Source organism: Phyllostomus hastatus, unplaced genomic scaffold, assembly GCF_019186645.2.
Source record: "Phyllostomus hastatus isolate PE091 unplaced genomic scaffold, TTU_PhHast_1.1 phas_scaffold_114, whole genome shotgun sequence".
NCBI classification, from domain to species: Eukaryota; Metazoa; Chordata; class Mammalia; order Chiroptera; family Phyllostomidae; genus Phyllostomus; species Phyllostomus hastatus.
Genome location: NW_025334006.1, coordinates 9,198,956 through 9,226,810, shown reverse-complemented (window position 1 = coordinate 9,226,810; position 27,855 = coordinate 9,198,956). Strand labels below are relative to the sequence as shown.

The 27,855-nt window shown below is 37.4% G+C and overlaps 1 protein-coding gene across 1 annotated transcript in view; it reads left to right on the top strand.

Annotated features, from left to right (window-relative positions):
* KLHDC10 (kelch domain containing 10) overlaps nt 1-27,855 on the top strand; it is a 51,990-nt gene that overhangs the window by 8,125 nt on the left and 16,010 nt on the right. The window contains exon 2 of the mRNA XM_045855623.1: nt 15,084-15,170. Coding sequence (XP_045711579.1) covers nt 15,084-15,170 — 87 coding nt within the window. The remainder of the gene's footprint in view (nt 1-15,083; nt 15,171-27,855) is intronic.

Here is a 27,855-nt window from a genome sequence, read left to right as displayed (position 1 = left end):
TACACTTTGTATAATGTTTTCAAAGTTCATCTATGTTGAAGCACAGGTATCAGTATTCTACTCATTTCTTGGCTAAATAATATTCCATTGTATGGATGTGCTATATTTTATTTATCCATTATCCATTGATGGCTGTTTAGATTGTTTCCACTTTTGGGCTAATGTAAATAATGTTGATATAAACATTTGTGTACAGATTTCTGTGTGGACATATATTTTTATTTCTCTTAGATACATATACCTATGAGTAGAATTATTCAGTCATTTGGTAATTCTATGCTCTATACTTAATCAGTTGAGGAATTGCTAGACTATTTTCCCAAATAGCTGGAGTTTTACATCCCTACCAGCATTGTATGAGGGTTCCAATTTCTCCACATCATTGTTAACATTTGCTGTTATCTGACTTTTTGATTTTTAACCATCCCGGTGGTTATGAAGTGGCATCTTATTGTAGTTTTTGATTTTATTTATTCCTTTTTAGAGAGAGGGGAAGGAAGGGAGAAAGAGAGGGAGAGAGAAACATTGATCAGCTGTCTCTTGCATGGCCCCACCTGGGGACCTGGCCTGCAACCCAGGCATGTGCCCTGACAGGAATCAAACCAGAGATCTTTTACTTTGCTGGTCCGTGCTCAGTCCACTGAACCACACCAGCCAGAGCTTATTGTAATTTTTGATTTGCATTTACCTGATGACTAATAATGTTGATCAACTTTACTTTTCTTTCTTGCTTCCTTCCTTTTTCCCCTAGTTTTTTTTTTTTTTTGAGGTATAATTGACATTGAGCATCTTTTCTTGTGTTTATTGACTAATTCTGTGTCTTCTTTGGAGAAATGTCTATTAGATTCTTTGCCTAATTTTTAATTGGATTATTTGTCTTTTTGTTATTGAACTGTAAGTGCTCTTTATATATTCTAGATATAAGTCCCTTATGAGACCTCAGTGGTACCCAACCTTTTTGGTACCGGGGACCGGTTGATGGGGAGGGGAGCAGGAGGCCGAGCTCAGATGGGCTTTGCTTGAGTCCCGGGTTGGGCAACCCTGAGACATATGATTTATGACTGTATTTTCCATTCTGTGGTTGTCCTTCCACTTCTTAGTTGTGTCCCTTGAAGCACAAAAGTTTTCATTTTTGATGGAGTCTAGTTTATCTGTTTTTGTTGTTCTTGTTCTTGCTTTTGGTGTCAGATCTAAGAATCCCTTGCCAAATTTAAAGTCATGAAGACCTAAACATTTTTTATAGTTTTATAGTTTACTCTTACTCTTTATGTCTTTGATTTATTTTGAGTTAATTTTTATGTTTGGTGTGAGGTAAGGGTTATCTCAACCTGCTGTCCTATTGTCTCAACCCCATTTGTCAAAAATACTATTCTTTCCCCATTAAATAGTCTTGGCATTCCTGTCAAACATCAGTTGACCATAAACACATAGGTTTATTTCTGGACTCCCAATTTTATTTTATTGCTCTGTATGTCTATTCATGTATCAGTACTATACTGCCTCAGTTACCATTGTTTTGTAGTAAGTGTTGAAATCAGAAAGTGTGAGTCCTTCTGCTTTATTCTTTTTTTTTAAGATTTCATTTACTTATTTTTAGGCAGGGGATAGGGAGGTAGAAAGAGAGCCGAGAGAGAAACATCAATGTGTGGTTGTCTCTCATGTGCCCCCTACTGGAGACCGGCCTGCAATCTGAGCGTGTGTCCTAATTGAGGACCAACCAGTGACCCTTTGGTTCACAGTCTGTTGCTCCCTCACTGAGCCACACCAGCCAGGGCCACTTTATTCTTTTTCAGGGTTGTTTTGGCTCTCCTGGGTCCCTTGCAGTTCCATTTAAATTTGAGAATCAGCTTGTTGATTTGGAGAACTCAGGTGGGATTCAGTTTGGGGAGAAGAATAATGTTCAGTCTTCCAGTCCCTGAATATGGGATGTTTTTCCAGTTATTTAGATCTTCTTGAATCCTTTCAATAATGTTTTAAGGTTTTCAGAGTTCATTTATGTCTAGCTTGTCTTTCTTAGTCCTGTCGTCCCTTACTGCCTTGTCAGCCATGTTTGGCCTCCTTTGTATTACCTGCAATGAAGATTTCAGTTTTGTGTTGGTTTTAATTTGAACTTTACTTCTTTTCTGGATGGTTCTCTGGATGGTTTTCAATCTCCAACTTGATCTTTATTTTAAAACGTCCTTTTCTGGCATTGGGTCTGTTTTGCTTTTTATGTATCTGGCCTCTCATACTTAGTCTTTGTCAACTCTTCCTTGTCTCCCAGGCCTTAATGTGTCAGCATTCTCAAGTCTTAATCCTATGACTCTGCCCTTCTTTTTTTAGCTATTTTAGGTATTCTCTTCCAAATCCATGGTTTCCATTTTTCATTCACACACAAATAAGTAAGGCCACTTCATGACTTATGCCCAGATCTCTCTTGAAATCCATATACTTGCTTTCTCCATTGTCTCTACTAACATGCCTTATATCTCTCAAGTTCAGCAAGTCTAAAACTGACTCTGTGACCTTTCTTTATTCTAAAAATGAATGGGCACTCTTAGCAATTGTGAGCAGGGGGTGTGACTTGCTGTTTTTAAAGCTCCCTTGAGCTGTGGAATGGAAAATGGATCGTGGGCAATGGCAGAAGTGAAGTATAAAGGCCATTTAGACCACTGCTGCAGTCTCCTAAAAAGGTGATGATGGCTTGGACTAGGGTACAGTGGTGTGTGTGGTAAGAAGTGACTTACTATGAGATGTATTTTGAAAGTAGCATTACCAGGATTTACTGTGGGGTATGATGGAGAGGAATCAGTATGGCTCCTAAATTTTTGTTCTAAGCAACTGGATGAAGGATGGTGTCATTAAATGAGATGGAGTAGACTGGAAGAGGGAAGAGTTTGGGGGTCAGTCAGTAGTTCTGTTTTGGCTATGTTAAGTTTGAGATGCCTATTTGACCTCCAAGTAGAGGATATTGGGTAGGCAGTCTTTAGTGTAAATCAAACTCAAAGGAAAGGTGGAGGCTGAAGATAGAAATTTTGGAATTATTAGCATATGAATGGTATTTGAAGCCAGTGGACTAGATGAGGTCACCCGGGAAGGTTACATAAAAGTAAGGGCAGGAGACTATAATTCTTACAGGTGAGAAGGAAAGGACAAGCAAGTCAGTGAAATAGTAGGAAAACTAGAACTGCTTGGTTTCACAGAGGGAGGCCGAGAGAAGAAAATGTTTCGAGTTGGAGGGAGATCTTGGCCAATGTGCCTGAGACTTGAGTAAGTTACGGTTGCAAAGTGATGGACTCTGGACTACAGTTACAGTACTGAGAGCACAGCTTATCGTCATGCGTATAGTGGGCTTCTGTGGGCTGGCCTAGGGAGCTATTAACTATTTATAACATGGAAAAAATCAAACCACAAACTGACATAAATTTAGAATTTTGAAATGCAGCCTAGTTTTTAATTTTTAAGGTTCTCTTTGTTTATTCTCCCAAAAGTATTTTTGAGGCCATTCTTTGGTGTTTTTGAACCCCCAGGTCTTAGACTGTGACCAGTATCTATATGGGCAAGCTTATAAAACACATAACAGTTAGGCTCACCTAAATATGTGAATTTGATTTCTTTTATTGAACCCATTCTTTCCTACCTCTCATATTTTTTAAATTAATTTTTTAAACTGACAATTACCACATAAACATAGTAAAACGAAATAGTATAAGGGAGACAAAAATTTCTCTTATACCCCAGATTCCTGGTTCTGTATTCTCATCCTGGAGAGTTAGAGTCCTCTGTTAGACTTTCTGGTGTGTCTTTTAAGAAATAGGATGTGCATATACATGCATGTAGGCATATGTTATCTTTAATTTTAAATGAATTAGACCACAACATAAAGTATTCATTCTGCACTGGCCTTTTTTTTTTCCTTTTACTAAAAACATATTTGGGGATTGGTCTATATTAGCACAGTTAGATTGATCTGATGTTTCTTCATGGCTGACAGTATTGTGTTGTATGGATGCACAATAATTTATTTTTAAGATTTTATTTATTTTTAGACAGGGGAAGGGAGGGAGAAAAGAGGGAGAGAAACGTAGTTGTGAGACACAAACATCAATCAGTTGCCTCTCGTAAGAGCCCTGACCCAGGACCAAATCCACAACCCAGGCCTGTGCCCTGACCGTAAATCAAACCAGTGACCTTTCACTTCGTAGGACGATGCCCAGCCAACTGAGCCACACCAGTCAGGACATGGATATACAATAATTTACCAGCTACACAAATGATAGTTATTTATGTAGATTATTTCCAATCTTCTATTTAAAAACATTGTTGCAATGCATAGTGATTGAATATTGCCAACTTACTCTTTTAAAAAAATGTTTTATTATTTATCTTAGAGGGAGGTGAAGGGAGCGAGAAAGAGGGAGAGAAACATTGATGTGTGAGACAAACATTGATTGGTTGCCCCCAACCAGGGACCTGGCCCATAACCCAGGCATGTGCCCTGACTGGGAATTGAACCAGTGACCTTTCAGTTTGTGGGATGATGCCCAACCCACTGAGCCACACCAGTCAGGGCCTGCCAATTTATTCCTTAATATTTGTGTTTTTAAAGTTTTCTTCAAGTTATAAAACTCAAAAATTCACACTTTATCCTTTTATTTTACTCACCTTTCCCAACCATCCAGTCTTTTGAGTCCTTATGTTTTATCCCATTAACAATATTACTAGCCAGGCACTTTTTAAACCTGTAGTCATAACCCACTGAGGAGTAGGTACTGGTATTGCCCCTTTTTCATAGGGAAGGAAGCTAAGACTGAGAGGATAGACCTTGTCCAAGGCCACGTAGCTAGCAAGAGGCAGAACCCGAACGTGGACGTGGCCAGTGTGGTTCTGAAGTCCATGCTCCTCGCCACTGTGCTGTGCTCCTCTCTGCTGCCCAGCTTTCCCAGTTCTTTCTGTGATTCCTGTAATTCAGGCCTTCGCTGCCTTAAACCGGACTGTGCTAATAATGTTTTTGTCATTCTCAGTGTTCATTTCCTATTCCCAGTCTTCCTTTTCCTATGTCCTGAAACGAGATTAATCTTCCCAAAGCACAACTGAGATTATTGCTTCCCAGCACAAAAGTGGCTTCCTGTTGCATTTAGAGTCCAGTCTGATCCTATGCACTTCCCTTTTATATTTGTGTTTTTAGAGTTTTTGCTCCAAGCTTTATTTAAGATGTGATCATTGAATTGTCTCTAAGACTAGATAGTGACATTAGAAGTGTGATGACTAGCAAAAAAATGAGATAAATAGTTGCTGGAGTTAAATGGTGTTTTGCTTTTTTTTTTTTAGTTGTTTCCCTTTTTACCCTTAGTAGCTCCTGCCATATGGTTTCAACAAACTGTCAACTCAGTTAATTTAAATCAGATGTGTAATTGATTAAACGCTAACCACAAACATCTTGGTGTCACATAAAACAGATTCCTTAAAACATGCACAAACCTGATGGAGGAACATGAAGTTTCTAACATGCACTCCAAACTGGGTACTTGAGAAAGAGGTCATATATTTAGCTTTAAATTCATGTGTATATACAAAACAAAATGCTGAGAAAACCTTTCAAGAAGAGAAATAACTTCTTAAAGCTACATCAACATTTTTTTTCTGCTCCATTATAATTTGAAGTTTGAAACTGAACTCTGCATTTATAGAAAAAACACTTCAGTGCCAATGTTCTTGTAAAATGTTATCTTTGACATTTTTATTTCTGAATAAAGAACAGCTGTTCTTTCTGAATATAATGCTTCATGCAGGTGTCTTACTAGACACTGTGTCTACGTTGGCAGTCAGTGTTTGGATCTGACATCTTTTAGTTTCGTATTTAAGATATTCTTATTGACTCTTTGTTACATTAACAGTCATTTCAGTGTTTTAGAATACCTTGTTTTTAAATATTAGACCTTTTGAAACAGTTTTTAAAATGTCAGGCATCAAAACTTTACTATTTAGTGATGATCTTGTTGCCTTTTGCCAGATTTAGTCCAACACAAGCTTTTACTGCCTTCGGTCAAGTCCAGGTATCTCCTTGGAAGATGCTGCGTTTGCCAGCAGACAGTGCTGACCTGAGAGAAGTGAGTTCATGAAGAACCATTGTGTTTCCCCTTCAAAGTGATTGCTGTTTTAGTTTTAATCAAGGGACAGAATGGATAGTAAAAGAAATAAATGACATTTCTGGGTTTAACATTAGAATCTGTGGATGTCCTTCCACCTTAGTCCCTTAGTTTGACTTGAGGAAATACGGAGGGCTCTGTGTCTCCGTGGAGCTGCCCGTTTCTGGTGCTCCTTAGAGGAGGGGGGAGGTCGCAGAATTTCAGGTCATCAGGGGTTGTCAAAGCATATCAATTAAAAATCTGCTTTTCCTATTCAATGTTCTCTGTCTACATTGATCCAGTACACAGTCTTTTTTTCTCTTTCTCTCAAGGATATTTTTGAGGAGAGAGGTTATTCTCTGGATACTCACATTAGAGTGCAAGAAATCCAGAAGCAAGAAAAGACCAAATAATGTAGTCTGATTCTTGAGTGGATTATTACTATAAATTTTTATTTCTGTATAATTAGGATATAAAATTTACTTGTTAGGAAACTGATTTGATTGGGTTATATTTTAGGGTTGCAAGATGGTCTCTATTACTTATTCTTTTAAAATACAAAGTTTTTCTGGAGATAAAAAGGAAGGAGGCAATACTGAATTAAGAAAAACATCTTTTGACAATAGTTTACATTTCAAGATAAGCACATTGACACAGTTACACATAGAGTAACTTTTTCAAAATCTTAAACATAAAGCCTATAAGCAGTAAAAGAGAGATCTTACAATGAACTTTATATCTTTTTTCCCCTGCTTCCGAAACTCCTTAGAATCATAAAATATTAAAATGGAAAAGACCTTGGAAGTCATCTTGCCTTACTTCTACTCAGTGTGGAAATCCGTTCCATAAAAGCTCTAATCTTTTTGTTTTTAAACCTTTATTTGGAAGAGGTCTACTTATTTCACTGTCTTAGATTCATGGGCTGCCTATTGCTAAGAGAACTGTCAGATTATTTGTTGGCTCTAATTATTACAAGTAGTTGCCATACATTCAACCGCAACTTCTACGAGTTTCCCCTAGCTTTGTTTGCTGGTAGAATATGGAATAAATCTATTCCTTCTTGCATTTAACTACCCTTTTGAAAACAATCTGGGTCTAAATTATTATTATTATTTTTAGACTGGGGCCCATGAATTCATGAGTCTGTGGCTGGTCTTCAGGGGATTATGTCATATGTGAAATTGTGAGTATTTGTGCATTTTTCTGGAGAGAGAGCCAGTCATTTTTATTAGCTCGGTGGAGCCTGATTCCATCAAAGTTCATATGACATGCCTACTGGGATGGACCTGTACTCTGCTTTTTGTTTTGTTTTTATTGTTTTAATTATTATTGTTTTTAATAAACCTTTCCTAAGCCAGCTAGTCCAGCATCTCGTTAACTGTTGCACTAGGTAAGCCTGAGATTCTCGGGACGTTTCTGATTTCACTGGGAATTGCAGACTTTTCAGAGCTTTAGAGACCATCTGGTATCCATATAGTTTATGGCATATTTATAGTTAATGAGTCTATTAAGAGATTAAAATAGTCCATGGGTGGGGTTTTATTTAAAAATTATTTAGAAGTCTTGGCAGCCATCACAAACATTAAGAATGCGATGATGCTGTTTTAAAATCAAGAGTGTTCCCAGAATTTTTGTTTGTTAGATTCAGATTTAATATTTGACTCTAACATAGGTATATGAATTATACCACTTTTTGATTAATTTTAATCTGTAAAATTTTTAGCCGACTTAAAAAAATTATTTCTAAGGTAGGAGTATAGTTAGAATTCAGTCATTTATGAACCCTGGTTTCAAATACCACATCTGTGTTTTGAAACAGTTTGAGCCCGATATAAATGCCCCTGTGCCCTTGCTGTGCCCCGAGACAAAACTAACCAGCAAGGCTGTTTGTTCAGGAAAGTAATATTTGAATAATAATATAAACCAAATGACAAAGAGCAGTTTAAGGCTTGGAAATACTTCTCAATGGGCTGTGACTACTTCACTTTTATAGAAGGAAAGAAGTTTATGATAGGCCTGCTCTTTGCTACGAGTGTCAGAGGAATAATGTCAGAAGAAAACAGGAAAATGAAATATGGCAGTGGACATGAACAAGTTTTACTGAACAACAGAAATGGCAAGCAAAAAAAAAAAAAGAAGGGCAAGAACCAGCAATTTTCATTTATTTAATCCTCTCAGTGTCAAAATTATTTGAGTTGGCTTATAAACAGAGATCTATATGAAAATAGAATGCTTAAAACAAACAGATGCAGGGTGTGGTTGAAAACAGAAAATATAACGTATCCAATGTCTGGGGCTCGAAAAGCTACTTTCCCCTCAGTATTGTAAGTCCCTAAAGATGCATTTCCTGTGTGTGTGTTAGGGAGGTACAGAAGCAGTCAGTCGGCAGCCCATAGCTGCGCACAGCCTCTCCTGAAGGCCCTTAAAAGAATCAGAGCCCACGTTCCCATTGCGGCTCCATGGTTGTTAACTGTTTTTTGACTCCTAAAAACCCAAGGGATGGGAAGTAATAGTTATTCCACTAGTTACAGTAATTTTTAACTCTAGTTTTTATTCTTAATAAAGTGGCAATATGATGGTGTATTGGGGGTAAGACTAGAATCTCGGGAGAGGAAGCAACTTCTTTGTGGGGCTGGGAGAGTGTATCATTGGTTGAGTTTCACTATGTTTGTATTTATTCATTCGACAAGTATGTAACAGGTGCCTCTACTGGATACAGTGTTTCAGGTACCACCTTGAATTGTGACTAAGAGCGTTATTGCAGAGAGGTTAAGAGTGATTTGGATCCAAACCGCATGTTTGAATACCAGATTTTTCATTTTGTTAAGTGACCTTTGGCAAATTACTTAACCTCTCTGTGTCTTAGTTTCCTGATCTGTAGATTGGGAATCATCCTAGTTTGTATCTCGCAGAGTAGTGGTGGCAAGGAGTACCTGAGCTCTTTGATGAGCGCTGTTGTTAAGGAATGCAGTTCTTGTACACCCACAGAATGCCATGACTACCATACAGGTACAGCATAGCGCTGTAACTCATCTCTTAGTTCGTATTGATTTATACTTCGTTTTAGAAAGGATTTGAGACAGAACTGAGGCCTCCTCAGGAATATGCTAGACCCAAAGCAGCACAGCAGAACTAAGATGTGGGTCCAGATCTTCTTGTTTTGAAAGGCAAAGTCAGAAATTTAAAAATGGGTATAATCATGCCTTAGTACTCATTGGCTTCAGAACTCATCAAACCCTCAGCTCATCACATTTTGACGAGAAACAAAAGTTTTAGCACCTGGTGCTTGCTCAGGACTCATGGCACTTGCTAGAACTTATATGAGTCACAACACTGCCCCACAAGAGAAAATGCTTCATTGTCAGTACCCACTGGTTTCTGCACTTGTCACGAGTTCCAGGACAAATGAACAAGTACTGAGGTACCACTGTATGTACAAGTACCAGGAACAGGTGCACAGTAAACGTTATTTCTGTTATGCTAAAAAAAAAAAAAGACATTTACTTAACAAGTGGGTCACTGTTAGCCCAAACTGTGCCATTTTGCAAAATTTTTAAAAATGCCTTTTAGATAGTTATAATTCTCTGGGTGCTGGGAGGAGTAGAGTGCAGACTGGATTTTATCTCCTACCCCTGTTTAGCCACTTGGCATGGAGCTCATATGCAGTAAACAATCTACCAACCATGTAATGATTCTAAATTCAGTATTAATTTGCTTCTCTTTTGAAATTTTTTATAGATACTAAATTGTATAAAATGTTAGGACTATACCGCATGGCATAGCCATCTAAATCAGAATTCTTAGATCATGTTCTCTATTAATAGTTCTCATTATTAAAATATTATTTAGCCCTGGCTGGTGTGGTTCAGTGTACTGAATGCTGGCCTGTGAACCGAAAGGTCACCAGTTCGATTCCCAGTCAGAGCACATGCCTGGGTTGTGGGTCAGGTCTCCAGTAGAGGGTGTGTGAGAGGCAACTGCACATTGATATATCTCTCTTTCTCTTTCTCTCTCCCTTCCCCTAGCTCTAAAAATGTAAATAAATAAAATCTTTAAGAAAAATAAAATATTTATTGTTTCAGATATATAATTTTAAATGCAGTCTGCCTTATGTCAGCGTAAATTTTTTTCTACATTTTGGTTTTTATTTAATTTTTTATACTTTTTACTTTGAGATATTAGATTCACATGCAATTGTAACAAATAATACAGAACCCTGGCTGGCATGGCTCAGTGGATTGAGTGCTGGTCTGAGAGCCAAAGGGTCACCAGTTCGATTCCCAGTCAGGTCACATGCCTGGGTTGCCGGCCAGGCCCCCAGTTGGGGGCATATGAGAGGCAACCACACATTGATGTTTCTCTCCTTCTCTTCCCCTCTCTCTAAAAATAAATAAAAAAATAAAATCTAAAAAAAAAATACCAAGAGATCTATATAATCTTCATTCAGTTTCCCCGAATAACATCGTTACTATTGTACAATAAACACAACCAGGAAATCAACTTTGATACCAAACACTGACCTTACTCAGAATTCAGGAGGCTTATAAGTATTCAGTTGTGTGTTTATATTGAGTTCCAAACAATTTTATCATATGTGTAGATTTGTGTGTTTAAGATATAGATAAGATACAGAACAGATCCATCACAAAGCTCCCTCCTGTTACCTGTTCATAGCTACAGCCACCTCCCCTGGAAAGCCCCTGGCAACCACTCATCTGTTCTCCATCTCTCTAATTTTGTCATTTCAAGAATGTTATATACATTGAATTATATAATATGTAACATTTGATATTGACTTCTTTCATTCAGTATAATTCCCTTGAGAACCATCCAAGTTGTTGCACATATAGTAACAACTATATTCATTGATACTAAACAGTAATGCCATGGTATAGATGTGCCGGGGATTTGTTTAACCATTCATCCATTGGAAAGTTGTTTCGAGATTTGGCTATTATGAATGAAGCTTCTATGAACATTTGTATACAAATTTTTCTTTGAGCCTAAGTTTCTTTTTTTGCCAGTTTGCTTGGTTTTAAATTTTATCAAATGCTTTTTCTGCCATTTATTGAGATGATCATATGTTTCTTTTTCCTATTCTGTTAAAGTGGTGAATTATACTGATTTTTGAATGTTAAATTAGCCTTATATTCTTGGGATAATTTAACTTGGCCATGATGTATTCTCCTTTTTAATGTATCTTTGATTTGATTTGGTAGTATTTTGTTTAGAATTTTTATGCATGTGTCTGTCTATAAAGGATGTTGACCTAAAATTATTAGTCTTCTAATAATTACCAGTCTTCTTTAATGTGAGTGTCCACCCTTCTGCCTGGAAGTTAAAATCCACCCAGAGCTCTGTCCTGTCTCTCTCATCCAAGACTTTATAACTCATTGTTTTTTCCTGGCAGAGTGACACCTTTATACCTCTATTCCATAACGCTTGACCCAAAGAGGTAAACAGGTTGGAGAAGTTGACCTGCTTCATAGCTTCTTGCTACCCTCCAATCAGTTATGCTGTGAATTCTGTAAATTGTTTTCGTTCTTCCTGCTGTTTTCCACCTCTGGGCTAAGTTTATTCTGAAGGCTGCTCTGACCATTTGCAGTAGCCCTATACTCTGGTCATGTAGGGTTATGGTCTCCTCTTCTAAACTGACTCTATCATCTTGCAGTGATTCCTCATAGTTTTAGTCCTAAGGACATTTCTTTTTTTTATTATGGATTTTTAAAAAATGGCATTTTTGTTCTTTGCAGGGCTTTGGGGAAAGGAGAGCTTGCTCAGCCAGCCATCTTGATTGAGTCAACGATTACGTTTATAATGACATAAATTTAATAAAAAGAAAAAATTCAAACATGTAGCAAAAATGAAATATTGATGAAAAGATTGAAGAAATTATGTTTTTTCTTTTGAAGAGTAGATGCAATCACAAATGAAGATTGGCAGTTTAAATACATAAAAATTAAAGCTTCAATAAACAAAACTTCAGACCAGGAATATATGTACATGAAGTGGTAAAGGCATATGTTCGTGATGTTGCTGGTTTCTCTTTTTTCTGCTCTTTGGGAGAAGAAAGAACACGTGGGTTCTGAAGGCAGTGTCTGCCTTGTGTGCATAAGCTCCATTGAGTCCGCATTAGCCTGTGGCTGCAACAGACGCGGCGTTGGCCGCTGAGGGAGAAGCAGGCCGAGGATGTCTGACGGAGCTCTGAGAAAGCATCCGAAAGGATTTTTTATTGCAACTTTGGCTCAGTGATTTTCATTGTTATTCTAAATTTGTTTTGTATTTTTCCAATGTACAATAATGTGTCACAGAATTTTTGGATAATATAAAAGAAGTGATAACCCTCAACCCCAGTCCTAACCACTGCTAAGACTTTGGTATATTTCTTATAGTATTTTTAAATCATAGCTTTAAAGCAAAATTAAAGTAACATGGTATTGTTTTTCTTCCAGTCCAAAAGTAATCCCTACTCAAGGAGAAAATTTTGAAAGTAAAGACCAGCACTAAGGAGAAAAAAAAACAAAAATCACTCATAATAACCACCCAAATATAACCACAATTAAATTTGATATATATCCTTCCTGTATTTTTTATGAATATATACAGGCACTTTTTTTGCTTTTAATATGGTGTCATAATCTAGTACTATTTTGTACCTTGCTTTTTTTCATTTGCAGTATATTGTGAATGTTTTTGTATGTCAGTAAATATTCTTGTATATACTTTTTAGTGTTACATAGAATATGAACACATTTAAATTAAGTATGTTCATGGAGCATACTTAACCATTCCCCTCTCATTGAACATTGAAAGTGTTTCTGATTTTTTGCCATCATAAATAATATAATGAGTATCTTTGTCCTACATTCCCCATACATCTATGATTGTTTCTTTAGGAATAAGTTCCTAGAAGTGGAATAGCTGGGTAAAAGGGTAGGTACATTTTAATGCTTTTGGTACATAATAATGTCAAATTTTAAGCTAATCGCTTGTTATATTCTGTCTTGTATTGGTATATAATTGTTTTATATGTCTGTCTTGTCTCCCTAATTAGAATATAAGCTTCTTGAGGGCAAGGGAAGTTTCCCACACATCCTGCGTATCCTTTGACTGTGTGGTTCATGGTGCTGGACTCATGAGTGATCAACAAATACTGTGTTGATTTGAAGCTGTGGTTTTATGGGCTTTTGAATGTCATAAACCTGTAAATTGAAAAATATATGTATTTTGGGGACACAATAGGCTTACAAATTTTCTGGTTTTCTAAGAAAGAATATTAAAAAACAAAATTTCCTACCTTCATTTCCTCAACCCTCATCTCATAAAATAAAGAATGTTTAATAACAAAAAGTTTATAATCTCTGAAAAAAGGACAGGCTTTTAAATGGACCATTTTAGTGTTAAAAGAAAAACTCACTGCCTTATCATAGTTTTCTCATTTTGTGTTAGACTGGTGAATCTTCACCTCAGCCAATTTGTGGTCTGTAGACCAACATTTGGGAACTACTGATTTAAAATTTTAAAAAAATTATTGATTTTTTGAGAGAGAGAAGAAGGGAAACAGAAAGAGAAACACCAATTTGTTGTTCCACTTACTCGTGCATTCAGTGTTGTCTCTTGAATGCGCCCTGACTGGAGATCAAAGCCGTCGTTTTGGCAGGTCAGGGTGCTGCTCTAACCACCTGAGCTACCCAGCTAGGGCCTGGGAACTACTGATTTAGAAGACTTAAAGGATTAAAACCCTTTTGCAAAATAAATCATTCTTCTCTTTGCCCACAAGTCTGTCACCTTCACAATATCAAGTACACATGTGCAGGTAATGCCATTTTTAATTACACAGTGTACAAGTACTACAGGAAACAAACCCAGACTTTGCTGATGAACATCGAAACATATTTCCAATTGCCAACACCAGAAAATGCATTGGAGACAGGTTAAGTGTGATGTGGAAAGAAGGCAGGTTTTAGAGTCACAGGGCCTGGGCTCGAATCCTGACTCGGGCATTGTCACGTATTTCCCTTTAGCTTTCTTATTTTACATAAGATAAATCTTCCTCAAAGAGTTTTTATAGCTCCAGCTATAGCAATTATTCACTGTAATGAAATGATTTGTTTAGACATCTGCCTTCCTCATGGGGAGTCATAGCTTGCTTTCCCTGCTCTAGAGCCTGGCCCAGGGCTCAGGGCAGAGCGGGCCAATGGAAAGGCTGCGGGGTGGATGGATACAGGATTGTTGGGAGGGTCAGAAGAGGCGAGGTGTGAAAGCTCATCCTGAACTTTAAACTCTCTGCAAATGTGAATTGTTTTTACAGCTAATAAGAGCTGTCTTTGGGGGCAATCAAAACTTTGGGAAGAAACAGAATTACCTATTTCACATAGTGTCTCACATTTCTATTTTATAAGAAAACAAGTTTTAATTGGGTTAATTTGGAGCTAATTTGCTCCCTGGGAAGGCAGATGAACCCCCCAACTCCTGGCCAATGGAAGTACCAAGAGATTACTTCATATTTAAAGAATGGTGCCCGTTGTGTTATCCTCTTAACCGTGTGGTGTACAGAAGTATACCAAACCTGAAAGAGCAGGAAACTCCATCATGCCGAATTCATTTTAATCAGAGCTATTTTTTTTACATTCACTGACTAAAAATGTCTTGGGTGCTGTTTGTAAAGCTCGTGGTGAATTTTTGCCACAAGATGGCATTGGTGATTATTGAATGCATGTTGAATTGACCCAGAATTCCAAAAAATGGTGCATATAATTGTATTCTTTTGGGGATGAGTTGAAAACTTTCATCACTGCTTATATATTAATTTTGTTTTGGCTACTAAAACAGGGTTAAATGCTACTTTACATCACTTCTTTCTGTATTCAAGTATTGTTTTGTTTCCTGTTTTTCTGTCTTTATAACTACAGTAACTATGTATTATTTGCTCTGTGTTGTATGTGTCTGACTTATTGCTGATAATTGTGGTAACAGGTAAGAAGAAAATACGATGGGACCCAGTTAGGAGGCGCTTCATTCAGTCCTGTCCCATCATAAGGATCCCTAACAGGTTTTTGAGAGGTGGGTGATAACTAGCAAGAGATCTGTGCTTCATTTGGGTTAAAGGGAACTTTGAATGAACTTTCTAAACTTGAAACTCTGGTTTTTAAAAATTGTCTAAACAGCTAAAATTGGAGTAAGAAAAGTCTCAAACTTAATTTTAAGACCATGTTTCATATTGACTACTGTTGAAATTGTAATCATAAATTTTAGGGAGTTAGAATCCCTTTGTACGCATTTGAGAGTAGAAGTAAATCATCCCACTGATATCACTGTTATTCCACTATAACCATATTAAAAAGAACTTTGAGTAATTTATCCAATATGGGTATAGGAAAGAGTTTCCTAAATATGATTCTAAGGAAGAGATAAAGATTAATTAATGTGGCTGTATAAAATTAAAATCCTCTTATTTAAAAAACCATAAATAAGAAGATATAAAGTGGGACTATATGTAACAAATGGTTAATATTATGAATATATAAAAAGCTCTTATAAATTAATAGTTTAAAAGCAAATGCCCACTAGAAAAATAGGTGAAACAATATGAATAGGTAAGAAAATATGTATCAGTTTATAAAAAGAAACTTCAGTAAAGATGAACAAATATTTATTTCCCCTATTGTTATAAACATGATGATTAAAATAATAGATATCATTTGCACCTATTAGATTCACAAAGACTAAAAATAAGTATACCCAGTGTGGCGAGGTTATGGGAAATGAAGCTCATATGTTGAAGGAGGTGTAAATTTAACAGCCCTTTGGATCAAATTTGTCACTTGTGTATCAAAAGCCTTAAAAATCTTCACATCCTTTGACCTTGCAATTCTTACTTTTAGAAATGTTACATTCCTTCTATTTTTGAATTTTTTCCACAAAAATGTACTCCTTAGTGACAAAAGAAAATCTCAGAGGAGAGTTACACTATTTCTAGATTTATAAATTATCAGACAAGCAAACTTAATGTTGTAATGTAGACTTTACTAAATGATTTTAACTGAAGAGATTATTAAAAAAAAAAACCCTAGAAAAAAATCTTGTAGCTGCTATAGATGTTTCCATATCTAGTACCTAACTTATTTTTAGCAGCCAAACTCCAGAACATGAAAAGAATAAAATCTATCTTAAGTGGGTCAAGATAAGATACTTAGGATGGTGTGCTACCTTTTAGCATCAATAAATTATTTTATTGGTACAAATTAAGGTGTGATGTTAGTGTTATGTGACAGAAGGACCACTGGGCAAACACGTGACCAAGCAGGCACATTTAAGTCTGTAACTTCTTTTCCTTTTTTTCAATTTATAAATTAGAATGTTAATTTATTGATTTACAATGAGAAAGCTAACTTGGACTAAATTTAAGTGTAATTAAGAAAATCGTTTAATTAGGATATACTATTTAATATAATATAAATTTTGTACAAATATAAACATAAAAACCAAAAGAAATAGTGAAATAATTGTATACCTGATGGTAGGATTTTCTTTTCTTTTGTGTATTCTTTGTTTTTCAACTTTTTAATTATGGAAAAAAGAGATTAGCACAGGTAAGTGTTCTACCTTTGATTTTTCTGCAAGCCCTGAATGGCCTCAAACAGTGGCTGAGGAGGGTGGTCTCGATGCCGAGGGGAGGGGGGCGGGAGCAGACTCAGGAGCCGACATCAAGGTCCCCGTGACGGCCTCGGCATCAGTGGCCTGTCTTAGTTCACACCTTCTTTGACCTGCTCGTGGTGTTTGATGCTGTTGACCCCCTGCACCTTCTCAGAGTTTTCTCTTCTTTTGGGTTACTTCACTGTAAAATCCTGGATGTTTTCTTCCTACTTCTTTGATTGTTCATTCTGTTTTCTTCACTGGCTTCTTCCTTCCTGCCCACGAAAGCTGGGCGTTGCTTCAGTGTTCTGTCCTCTCCATCATCCCCTTTGGTTATCTCATCAGCTTTCACAGCCTCAACTATCTTCGTTCGTTCGTTCGTTTGCTCATTCTTTCATTCTTTCGGTATTTCTTGATTGCCTGTCAAGTAACAGGCACTGTGCTAGCTCAGTGATCTAGATAATAGAGAATCAGGTAAAGAAAGAGTTGTAGAATACCTTTAGTGTGATTCTTTGTGATAAGTGTCCTGATGAGGTAGTATGGTATGGGAACATACAGAAGAGGTACCCAGCTCAGCTTGTGGGAGGGTGGAGAGAGAGGGGTGGTCATTAGGATGATTTTTCAGAAGAGATGTACTTAAAGACCGAGTGGGTGTTGGCAAGGGGAGGTAGGAACATCCCAAAACCATGCGACCAACTAGCTGGAGTAATGGCAACGGGCAAAACAGCATGGCCTTTCAGAGAACCGTCAAGTTCAGCTCAGTGGGAAAGTACATGGAGAGGAGCTAGAGAGGGCCCGCATCAAGTGGGGCACCGCCCAAGGGGAGTTTTGAGGACCTGCTTGTTTTTTAATTAGTGAAGAGGTTTAACTGAAAGTCTAGTTACAAGGTCATTACAGTTATCAAGGTAAGAAATGATGGCAGCTACAAATAAGGCAGCTGTAGTAGGAACAGAGAGCAGGGAATTGATCTGAAGTCTAAGGAAGTGGGGTTAGATGAGACTTAACTGACTGAAGAGGAGGGAAAAGTCGGGAGAGCTCCCAGCTCCCTGCATGGGTCATTGTGCTTGTTACCAGGTGCTCCGTAAATGAAAGGAGGAGCAGACTGAGGGGGAAGGGGGCAAACTCAGTTTCATCCCCTGAAACCAAAATAGTGTATCTTTGAACACTCACTCTAAGAGTTATTTCCTGGGAAACCTCTTTTGAAGATGATTTTTTGTTCTCATGGCACCCTGTGTACCCGCCTGTATCATACACTTATCACACTGAATTATACTCGTATATGCCTGCTGTAGACTGTAAGCTCTGTAAGGGCAGGGACAGTGGGACAGTGCCTTTGAGTGGAGTTGAATTATTTGTAAGGCCACTGTCAGGGAATAGGGTGGGACTAAAAATTTAGTACATTCTCAACTTCTCTCCGGTGGTGGTGACAGCAAACGGATGAGTTGCTGAGAACATGAAGATGCTGTGGTTTAGTGTTTACTTACATTAAAACAATACTTACCTAGCCCTGGCTGGTATGGCTCAGTGGTTGAGTGCTGGCCTGCGAATCAAAGGGTCACTGGTTCGATTCCCAGTCTAGGGTACATGCCTGGGTTGCGGGCCAGGTCCCCAGTAGGGGGTGCACAACAGGCCACTACACATTGATGTTTCTTTCCCTCACTTCCTCCCTCCCTTCCCCATCTCTAAAAATAAATACATAAAATCTTAAAAAAAACAAAACAAAAAACAAACAAAAAAACCAATACTTACCTATACTCTTGAAATTTCCCCTTTTGAGACTCTCATTTTGGGAATCCTCTACATTACCTCTGTTGATACTGATTGAACACAGTTGCATGGGGCTTGTTTTCTGCCACTGGATTATTTTACTCAATCCTGTATCTTCTCTAAAAGATATTTCTAGCAATTAAAATTGTGTGGTATGAAAACAATACTGGGGTAGTGAAAACAATGAGTTTCCACTGATGGACCTAACACACCCATTTACTTTTCCATACTTCTCAGATATCACTGAAAATGACAACACAGACACATGAAAAAGAATAAATCCTAATTGTATTGAAAAACGGAAAAGGGAGGCTTTGAAGCCAGATTACCTAGGTCTGAATCCAGGCTCTGCCATTTACCAACTGAGACTTTGGGCAACCTACTTACTCGTTTTTTGGTCTCAATTTCCTCATTTGTAAAATTAGGATGATGATATAATAGTATCTACTTCCTAGGGTTGTTTTGAGGCTCAAGAGAGATAATATGAGCAAAGCATATTAGAAGAGGGTTTTTTTAAAAAAAGAGTTTTTCCATTTAGTCAATGTTTTACATTTAGGCAATTCATGTTAGCTATCATTCTTATTATTGCTATTATACCAGAAAATTGGTAGAATTTAGGATAATAGAAAGCAGTTGGAATTATAAAGATTGAAAAATGAGAACAGAATAAAATGCAAGCTCAAATAGGTGCTTCTGCTGCATGCTGGAAGTCAGGAGAATTTCTTAGTGAGGCCCCTTTTCTGAAACTCTAAGCTTAAAGTCAGTAAATGTAGAAGGGAGGAGAAGGCTGGGGGAAGATGAAACATCAGAGCAAATAATTAAGAGACTGTCTCTAAAACAGTTATTTCCCCTACTCCCTCTCTCTCTCCATATGAAGAGCTCTGGCAATGGCATTAGTACCCAGGGCAAAGCTAGAAAACAGCTCTTTATGCAAAGGATGGCATTTGCTTTGGGGAGGGTTGGTAAACAGTGCTCTTATGAATTGGGGCTGGAGAGCGGGTACAAGCACAAACCAGAGCTTTAGGTAATGGATCTCCACAATAGTGGTGGGTGAGGGGGGGTCCAATGGGAGAGGAAAAGAAAGAGCTCCATCAAGGATTAGGACCATACCATTAAAGGACCAAAGGACCATCTAAATGCAGCCCACCTTTGTTGGCAATAGTAAGGGAAACTGCTTTTTCTCCACGTCTGAAGAGAAGCCTGTCTGTCAGTGCACCGCTTCCCTGCAGAGACCCACAGTCAGACCGGGCTCCCGTTGGAGGACTGGAGATGGAGCCACACAGCTGTTGAGGAAATTCATACCTCCGACAGTTGCCAATCAACGTAGCCCTGTATTTATTAATATGAATAAGTGATCAAAGCCCACTGGACAGTTGCGGGAAGCTGGACTTGAAAGACTAAGCTGAATGAATAAAACAGCTGACTGCGGTAGAAACAGGTAATGAGGAAGCAGATTGGAGCTTTAGGAAGTTCTGATAATGGGAGGTTTCCTCAGAGTCAAGAGTAAAGTGGGTCCATAGATAAAACAGTTGCTATGGAGAAAAAGGAATAATTAAAGAATTAGTTCTATATTGAAGACTTGATTGCTGAAATAAAAATGCAGTTGAAGGCTTAAATATATAGGTTTAAGGTCAATCTTTATGAAAATAAAATAAAGGAAATATGCAGTCCATAAAGCAAGAAGACCAAAAAACGAAAGTACATGAGAAAAATTACACTTTGAGGATCATTTCATGTGATCCAGTACCCATTTTATAGTTACAGGAGGAAAGACAGCAGAAGGGAGAAAATAAATAAATAAACAATGTTTCCCTATGTTGAAAAAAGACTATGAGTTTTCAAGTATAAAGAGCCCACTAAGGAACAAGCTGGAAAATGAAAAAACAAACAAAAAGCATCTGTCCATACATTGCTGAGCTATTACGATTCCAGAGATAAAATACAGGTTACGCGGAAGGACTCAAGACTAAGAAGCAGATTAGTGTTGCATTTCTCACCTGCAAACTGGTCTACTTTCTGTGTTCTAAGGGAAAATTATTTTGAAGACAGAACTGTGCCCAGCCTCACTAATGTTGAAATAGGAGTCAAAGTAAATAAGAACTCTGAACGTTTATGACACACACCCTTTTTGAGAAAATTACTCAAAGAGGTACTCCTGGTAAAATGAAAAATAAATCTAAGAAAGAGGAAGGTTGTGGATATAAGAAGCAGTAGTGTGCAGAGAAACAAACAGTAAACTTAAGAGTTAACATCTAAATAAAGGGATCGTGAAGCCTAGTGTAATTGTTAAGAAAAGATTTCTGAATATGTAGAAGAATATTATAAATATGTGTACGTATGTATGCATCTAACATTCTGGAACTAACATTTCAGGTGATTTAAACAAATTGGGGGAAGGGAGAAAGTAAAACTGCTAAAGATCTTTTAAATTTTTGTTTTGGAATTTATAGGTTTAGTATGTGCTTATTAAAATTCAAATAATATGGAAATACATAGGGTGAAAAGTGAATATACTCAAGCATGTATACAAATTTGTGCAATTTAGTAAGAAAAAGATGGACATCTCAATAGGAGAATGTACAATATAAAAAAGGCTTGAGCAGGCACTTCCCAAAAGGAACAATTCATTTGGCCAGTAAACAGGAAAAGGTGCTCAATCTCTTTTGTAATGAGAGAAATGCATATTAAAACCACAACAAGCCCTGGCTGGTGAGGGTCAGTGGATTGAGCACTGGCCTGTGAACCAAAGGGTCGCGGGTTCAATTCCCAGATTAGGGCACTGCCTGGGTTGCTGGCCAGGCCTCTAGTAGGGCGCATGTGAGAGGCAACAACACGTGCATGTTTCCCTCTCTCTCCCTCCCTCCTCCTTTGTCTAAAAAAAAAATCTTAAAAAAAAAAACCCACAATGAGAAAGGTCTACAAACCCACAGGAATTGCTAAATTAAAAATGCAATACCAATACTAAGTATTTTGTAAACAAAAGTTAAGCATTACCTAGTAAAGATTTCCATGTATTTTGACTCAGAAATTCCATTTCTAGATTTCTAGCCAACAAATGTGGTCCCCTCTGCATCTGAAAACATGTACAGAAATGTTTATGGCAGCATTAGGAGCCACTAATTTGAAATAACCAAAATGCCCATTTGTACAGCATAGACTGGATACCTTGTGATATATATTTATACAAGGAAATACTATTTGGAAATGGAAGTTAATAGGCTACCTCTACCCCTAGCAAAGTGGATGGATCTCAAAAATACCAAATTGTGAATGAAAGAGCCTAGAAAGAGAACATACTGTATCTTTCTGTACAAATACATTTCAAAACTAGGCCAAAATAAACAGTATTGTTTAGGAATGCAGACTTAGGTATGATAAAGCTCTTAAGAGAAAGCAGGCTGTGTGGTTACCGTGGAAATCAGGGAGCAGGTTTCCTCTGGACATGAAGGAGGTGGGGTGGGGGGGCTGGGGTCGAAAGGAGCGGGTAAGAGGTCAGTTGGGTGCCGGTAGCACTCTTGTTTTTTGGCCTTGGTGATGATCATGTTACCTTTTAAATAATTCATTAAAATACACAGTTATAAGTATGTGTGCTTTTATCCATGTGTTATACTTCATGGTAAAAGAATTAAAAATGCAGAGGTCCTACTTCACATCTTTACTCCTCACCTTATTCCCCTTTCCAGAGGTAACCACCATTAATAGTCAAGTTTATTTTCAGATGTGGTTTATTTCTTAATAATGTTAGAAAAATAAAAGTTTTTGTTTTTATGGGTTTAAAAAAATTATTAGGGGTAGTGGGATGTAGATCTTCTTAGGAAAAAAAGAGAAAAAAGCTTGATTATTTCAGTAAAATCAATGGAGTGGAAAAATGAAACAAAAAGAAAATGATTTATATATATATATATGAAGGCAGGGGTAAATCTAAATAAAAATAAATCAAGATCAAATGGGTTTATCTGTGGAATGTATGTAGTTTACTACTGTATTAGGTTGAAGGAAAAAGTGTGATTTTTTAAGTCCTGATATCAAAGAGAGCATTTAATAAAATTTGATACTCAGTGAGTTCATTTTGGTTAAAATGCATGAAGCTGTACTCTTATGATATATGCATTTTTCTGTACATTATGTTTCAATAAAATTTTATTTTAAAAAATGATAACATTCTTAGTAAGAAAAATTGTAGGCATCCAGGAATAAAATAAAATTTATTTTATTGATAGACTATCTACAAGAAATCAATAGCCAATACCATACATAATGGTGAAATATTACCAATATCCTCATTAAACTTAGAAACGAGGGAGTGATGTCCATTGTCATTGCCATTGTTCAGCCTTGTCTGGAGGCGTCAGTCAATGCAGCAGAAGTTGAGGAAGAAAATGAAAGGTTGGAAAGAGCTGAAAGCTGTCATTAACAACAGATGACATGATCATCTGCTGTAAAATTCAAGGTACTTAACTAATGGTAAATTAGCTGGAAAAAATTTAAACTTGCAAAAATAAATTACTTTTTTTATATTAACAACAACCAATTAAAAATAAATTCACAATTGTATGGAGACTAATAAAATACTTAGAAATAAAAAACAACATAATGAAACTATACCGATGAATATAAAAAGGAAAGGTGAGGTAAATGGCTAGAGATTATGTTTCTTCATGGGTTGTTCCAAATGAAATCCCTAAGGAACTTCTTTAAAATTTAATTTTTATTTCGACATGATTCCAGACTTACAGAGAATTTGCAAGAATGGTAAAAGATTCTCCTATAGCCTCCTTCCTCCAGATTCCCCAAATGTTAACATTTGATCACGTTTGCTTTATCCTGCTCCCTCTTCTCTCCTCCGCCTCCCCTCTCCTCTGCCTGCCCTCCCCGCGTTGTGTGCATAGTACGAATACACACATGCACACACACAGCGTCTTCTGTTTGAACTATTTGACAGTAAGCTGCAGACACGGTGCCTCTTTACCCTTAAATACTTTAGCATCCATATCTGAAAAACAAAGATATTCTCTTGGGAATTAATACTATAAATAATGGATATATTAACCCTAGTGTCTAATTTATAGACCTTATTCCAGATTTTGCAATTGTTCCAATACTGCCCTTAATAATAAAAGAAAATCCCAGATCATGTATGGCATTCATTTCTCATGTATCTATAGCTTTGACACTGATATTTTTGAACAGTAAGACTAGTTACATTGTAAAATGTCCCTTAGTTTGTCTCATGTTTTCTCACGATTACACTCAGCTTATGCATTTTGGGTAGGAACACTACTGAAATAATATGTGCATCTCATTGCACATGAGGCGTATGTGTCCCATTACTGGTGATGTCAACTTTGATCACTGGGATAAGATGGTGTCTGCTCAGGGGACTTTTTATAGATTTTAACAAACTGACTCTAAAACTCATTGCAAGATGAATGGAGCAAAATACAAAGTTTTTGAAAAAGAATAGCAGCCCTGGCCAGGTAGCTCAGTTGGTTAGAGTGTCATCCTGGTACCCCAAGGTTGTGGGTTGGATCCCCAGTCAGGTCAAGTGTGAGAATCAACCAATGAATGCATCAGTAAGTGGAACAACACATCCATGTTTCTCTGTCTCTCTCTCCCTCCACTCCTCCCACCTGCCTTTCCTCTCTAAAAATTTTTAATATATAAAAAAGAAAAAGAATAACACAAAGGGGAATTTGTCCCACTAGATCTCGGTAGGTAATTCAGAGCCATCTTGGCTAGAACCCTGTGGAATGGCGTAGGGATCAGTGAACAGGCAGTGGAGGTGAAGACAGCACAAGCCCACCCCGTGTAATCGGGCAGAGTGACCCCCGTCTCAAGTGTGCTTCGCTCAGCACTTGGAAGGAACTCAGGATAACACCAGAGTCTTTCAAAGTAAGTTTCTTTCATTGCTGCTATCTTAGAAATAAGACTGCTCTGCCCTGAGAAGTAAAATCTTTACAAGCACCTCCTGCAGGTCAGGAGATACTTAATCAGGAAGTAATGTGGGTGCTGGTATGAGTGGATTGCTTTTGCCTGAGCCGTTTGGGCTCTGGGAGCAGTGGAAAGGTCTGCCTGCTGCTGGTCCGGGTGGAAGCCAGCTGGTTCCGTTTCCCTTGGCTTTCCCGTCCAGGCCTCCAGGTGTACAATGGAAGATCTGCCTTCTCAGGGGGAGGCCATGGTGGGTTTTATGTTTAGAAGGAAGTGACCAGTTTAAATTAAACTGGATTTATCCTTCAGGCTATTTGATATTTATAACTAGTTAATACTTTTAGTGATGAAGGTTTTAGTTTTTTAAATGGCCTCCACAAATGTTTGATAGCACAGTCTAGAGGTGGCTACATCTTGTCTGTAAGAGACAAGGCAAAAATGTTATGTGCTACTTTATCTGTAAGCTTTTACGTTGAAGATTCCATGATGTTGCTTTGTATTGACTGTGTGCATCCTTAAAGAGCAATAGATTTTGTGTAAAAGGTGATTAGATCCGGATATTGGAATTTTCCTAATTCTACTCTAGGACATGTCCATTTAGTGTATGATAAAGGTGCCATTTCAATTCAGTGGAGAAAGGGTGGCTTTCTGTAAGTGGTTCGGGACAACTGTGCATCCTTTGTTGTTGTTAATTAGAGACCTACCTCATACAATATACAAAAAGAAATTCTAGATGTAGTCAGGTTCTGGGTTTAAAATTCAAGACTATAACATTACTGGAAATAAGTAAGAATATCTTTATAATTTTATAATGATGCAGAGATAAATAAGATATAGAACAAGGGAGCCTCCCCCCCCCCCCTTTGCCTTGGAGCCTTAAAAGAAAAGATTGAAAAATTCAATTACATAAAAATTTCCAAATGTTAAAAGATGCCATAAATAAAATTAAAGGAAAGGAATACAATAAATAATTTCTACAAATCTGGGAGAAGACAACCCAAAGATAGAAAAGTGGGCAAGGGATATGATCAGGCAATTTCTTGAAGAATGCAATGGGCCAATAAATGTGTAAACTAGTAAAAACAAGGGAAGTGCAAATTAGCCCAACACCCGTTTAAACCCAGTGGCTGGCACAAAGTTAAAAGGCTGAAGAGGGCGTGAAGACACGCGTACTTCCATGCACCATTGCTGGGGGTGTAAACTGCCCCAGTCTTTTTGGACAAGAGTGTGGTCTAAAACATGGCATCTGTAACAATTTAAGTGCATATCCCTTTGACCCAGAAATCCTACTTCCAAAAATACACACTTGCATATGAGCCATGTGAAGGAATCTTCGTTACACTATTGTAGTAGTGAAGACACTGGCAGCAACCTAATCCTTGGTCCCCTTACCTCAGACATGTAGCTTCTCCTTGTGGGCCAGAAACTAGAGCCCTTTTCCCTGGTTACTGTGAGTTCCTGCTCACTCCCAGGGTACCGAGCAGAGTGTTTGTGACTGGTGAGCACCTGGAGAGAAGGTGGCTCAGCCCTCCATCGCCGGGGCGCTTTCCCTCAGCTGGCCGTTCCCTTCTGTCAGTTCAGCTTTAATTTTCGACTTTGCATTTTCTAATGGGAATCCCTGAATCAGGTAACCTAATTCTATGGGTGATTTTATTAGTAGCAAGTACTTTTTAGGGAAGTGAAATCTGCACATGGAGAATTTAGGGGAGGGTTCAGAGAACTACTTAAAGTAGATAAGCCCAATTTCATTTTGGTCAAGGTTGATGAGCCTATACCCCACATAATGAAAATTCTTAGTCTCCATGGCATTAGTCATGACAAATTCCCATGATTTATTCAAAAGAAAATTTAACTTTCTAATATATTAGTCTCTCTTGGGCTATAAATATGTACAAAAATATCTCTAGTTACTGACTAAAGAGAAAGAAGAGTTACCTCTTTACCCCCAACTATAAGATTCCTTGATAGGATGTTTAATATTTATCAAACATTGATTAGATGCTCTTTACCCAGCATTTTAATTTGCATAGATAATGAAATTATTTACAGAAGCCAGCAATTGAGCCAAACAATCACAAATATTATATGATCTGCAAATTTAAATTTTTTGTAGCTATATTTAAAAAGTAAAAGACAGGTGACATTAATTTTAATATTTTTATCTCACCCAGGATATAAAAAAACCCACTTCAACATATATTCAATATAAAAATTGTAATTTTACATTCATTTTTGGATGCTAAGTCTTTGAAATCCAGTGAGTATTTTACATTCAAAGCTTACCTGAGTTTGCACCAGCCTCATTTCAAGTACTTGGTAGTGCTATGTGGCTAGTGACTGCTGCATTGGACTGGACTGTAAGTCCCAGAAATAGTAATAATGGTCTCATTATTGTATCCCCGACACCTGTCACAGCACCTGGTACATAGCAGGTGTCCAGTAAGAATTTTGGCTTAATGAATGAATGGATAAATACAAGACTGTCTTCACTGATTCTTCATCCTTCAATCCATGTGAGTTATATGTGTCACAAAAAAATGGCAATAAACTTACAATAGACTATCTTCTCTGCTGTATTACCACTTAGAGAAAATCCTAGAATATACTGTGCCTTTTCATATTTGCCCAAAAGCAATTTTTAAAACTATCTGTTGGCTCCAGATAATAAAGTAAAGGGCATTATAGAGATCCTTACCAGAGTTCCCATCTGTTGACCGTAGCAACTCTGTGATGTTTTTTTATTTAAATTTGTCTTGCTAATTCTTAGAAACACATGTGTTTTGAGAAGACCATTACCTAATCCAGCCCCTCCCCAAAACTGTATATCTCATAAGCACAATAATACCGAAGTCCACCAAGGGCTATGCATTGTTTTGATTATACCTGTCACTGTCTACTTTGACTTAAGTTAAAATCAACAAAACTTCTGGAATTTGTCATATATATTATATATTCCAACTGTTTAGGCATTGTGGGTAATACAGGATAATTATTATGCATGATCTTTGCCATTAGAAGCATAGTCTATTTGGAGAAGAAAAACATTAATGAAATGAGTAGAGAAAAATTAAATTTGTAAATTTGTTTAGTGTTTCTGTGTGCTTTAAGCTTGGTGGTTGAAAAAGGGAATACAAATACATTCGTCTTTCCTCAAATAACCAAAGAGCCACCTGAAAAGATACATATATAAGCCAGTGAACACTTGAACATAACAGCAAGTGCCGTAACTCTGTGATGAGGAAGCTGAGACCCAGTGGGGTCAGTGACTTGCTCTAGCAGCAGTTAAAAAGAACCTGGATTCAAACCTGGTCATTGGTAGGAGCCCCTTGCTCTTTCTTCTACACCACACTTTCTGCGTTTCAAGATTCCTGAAAGGAGAAATTGAGTTCTTTACTGGAGGTAAATCATAGCTCAAGAG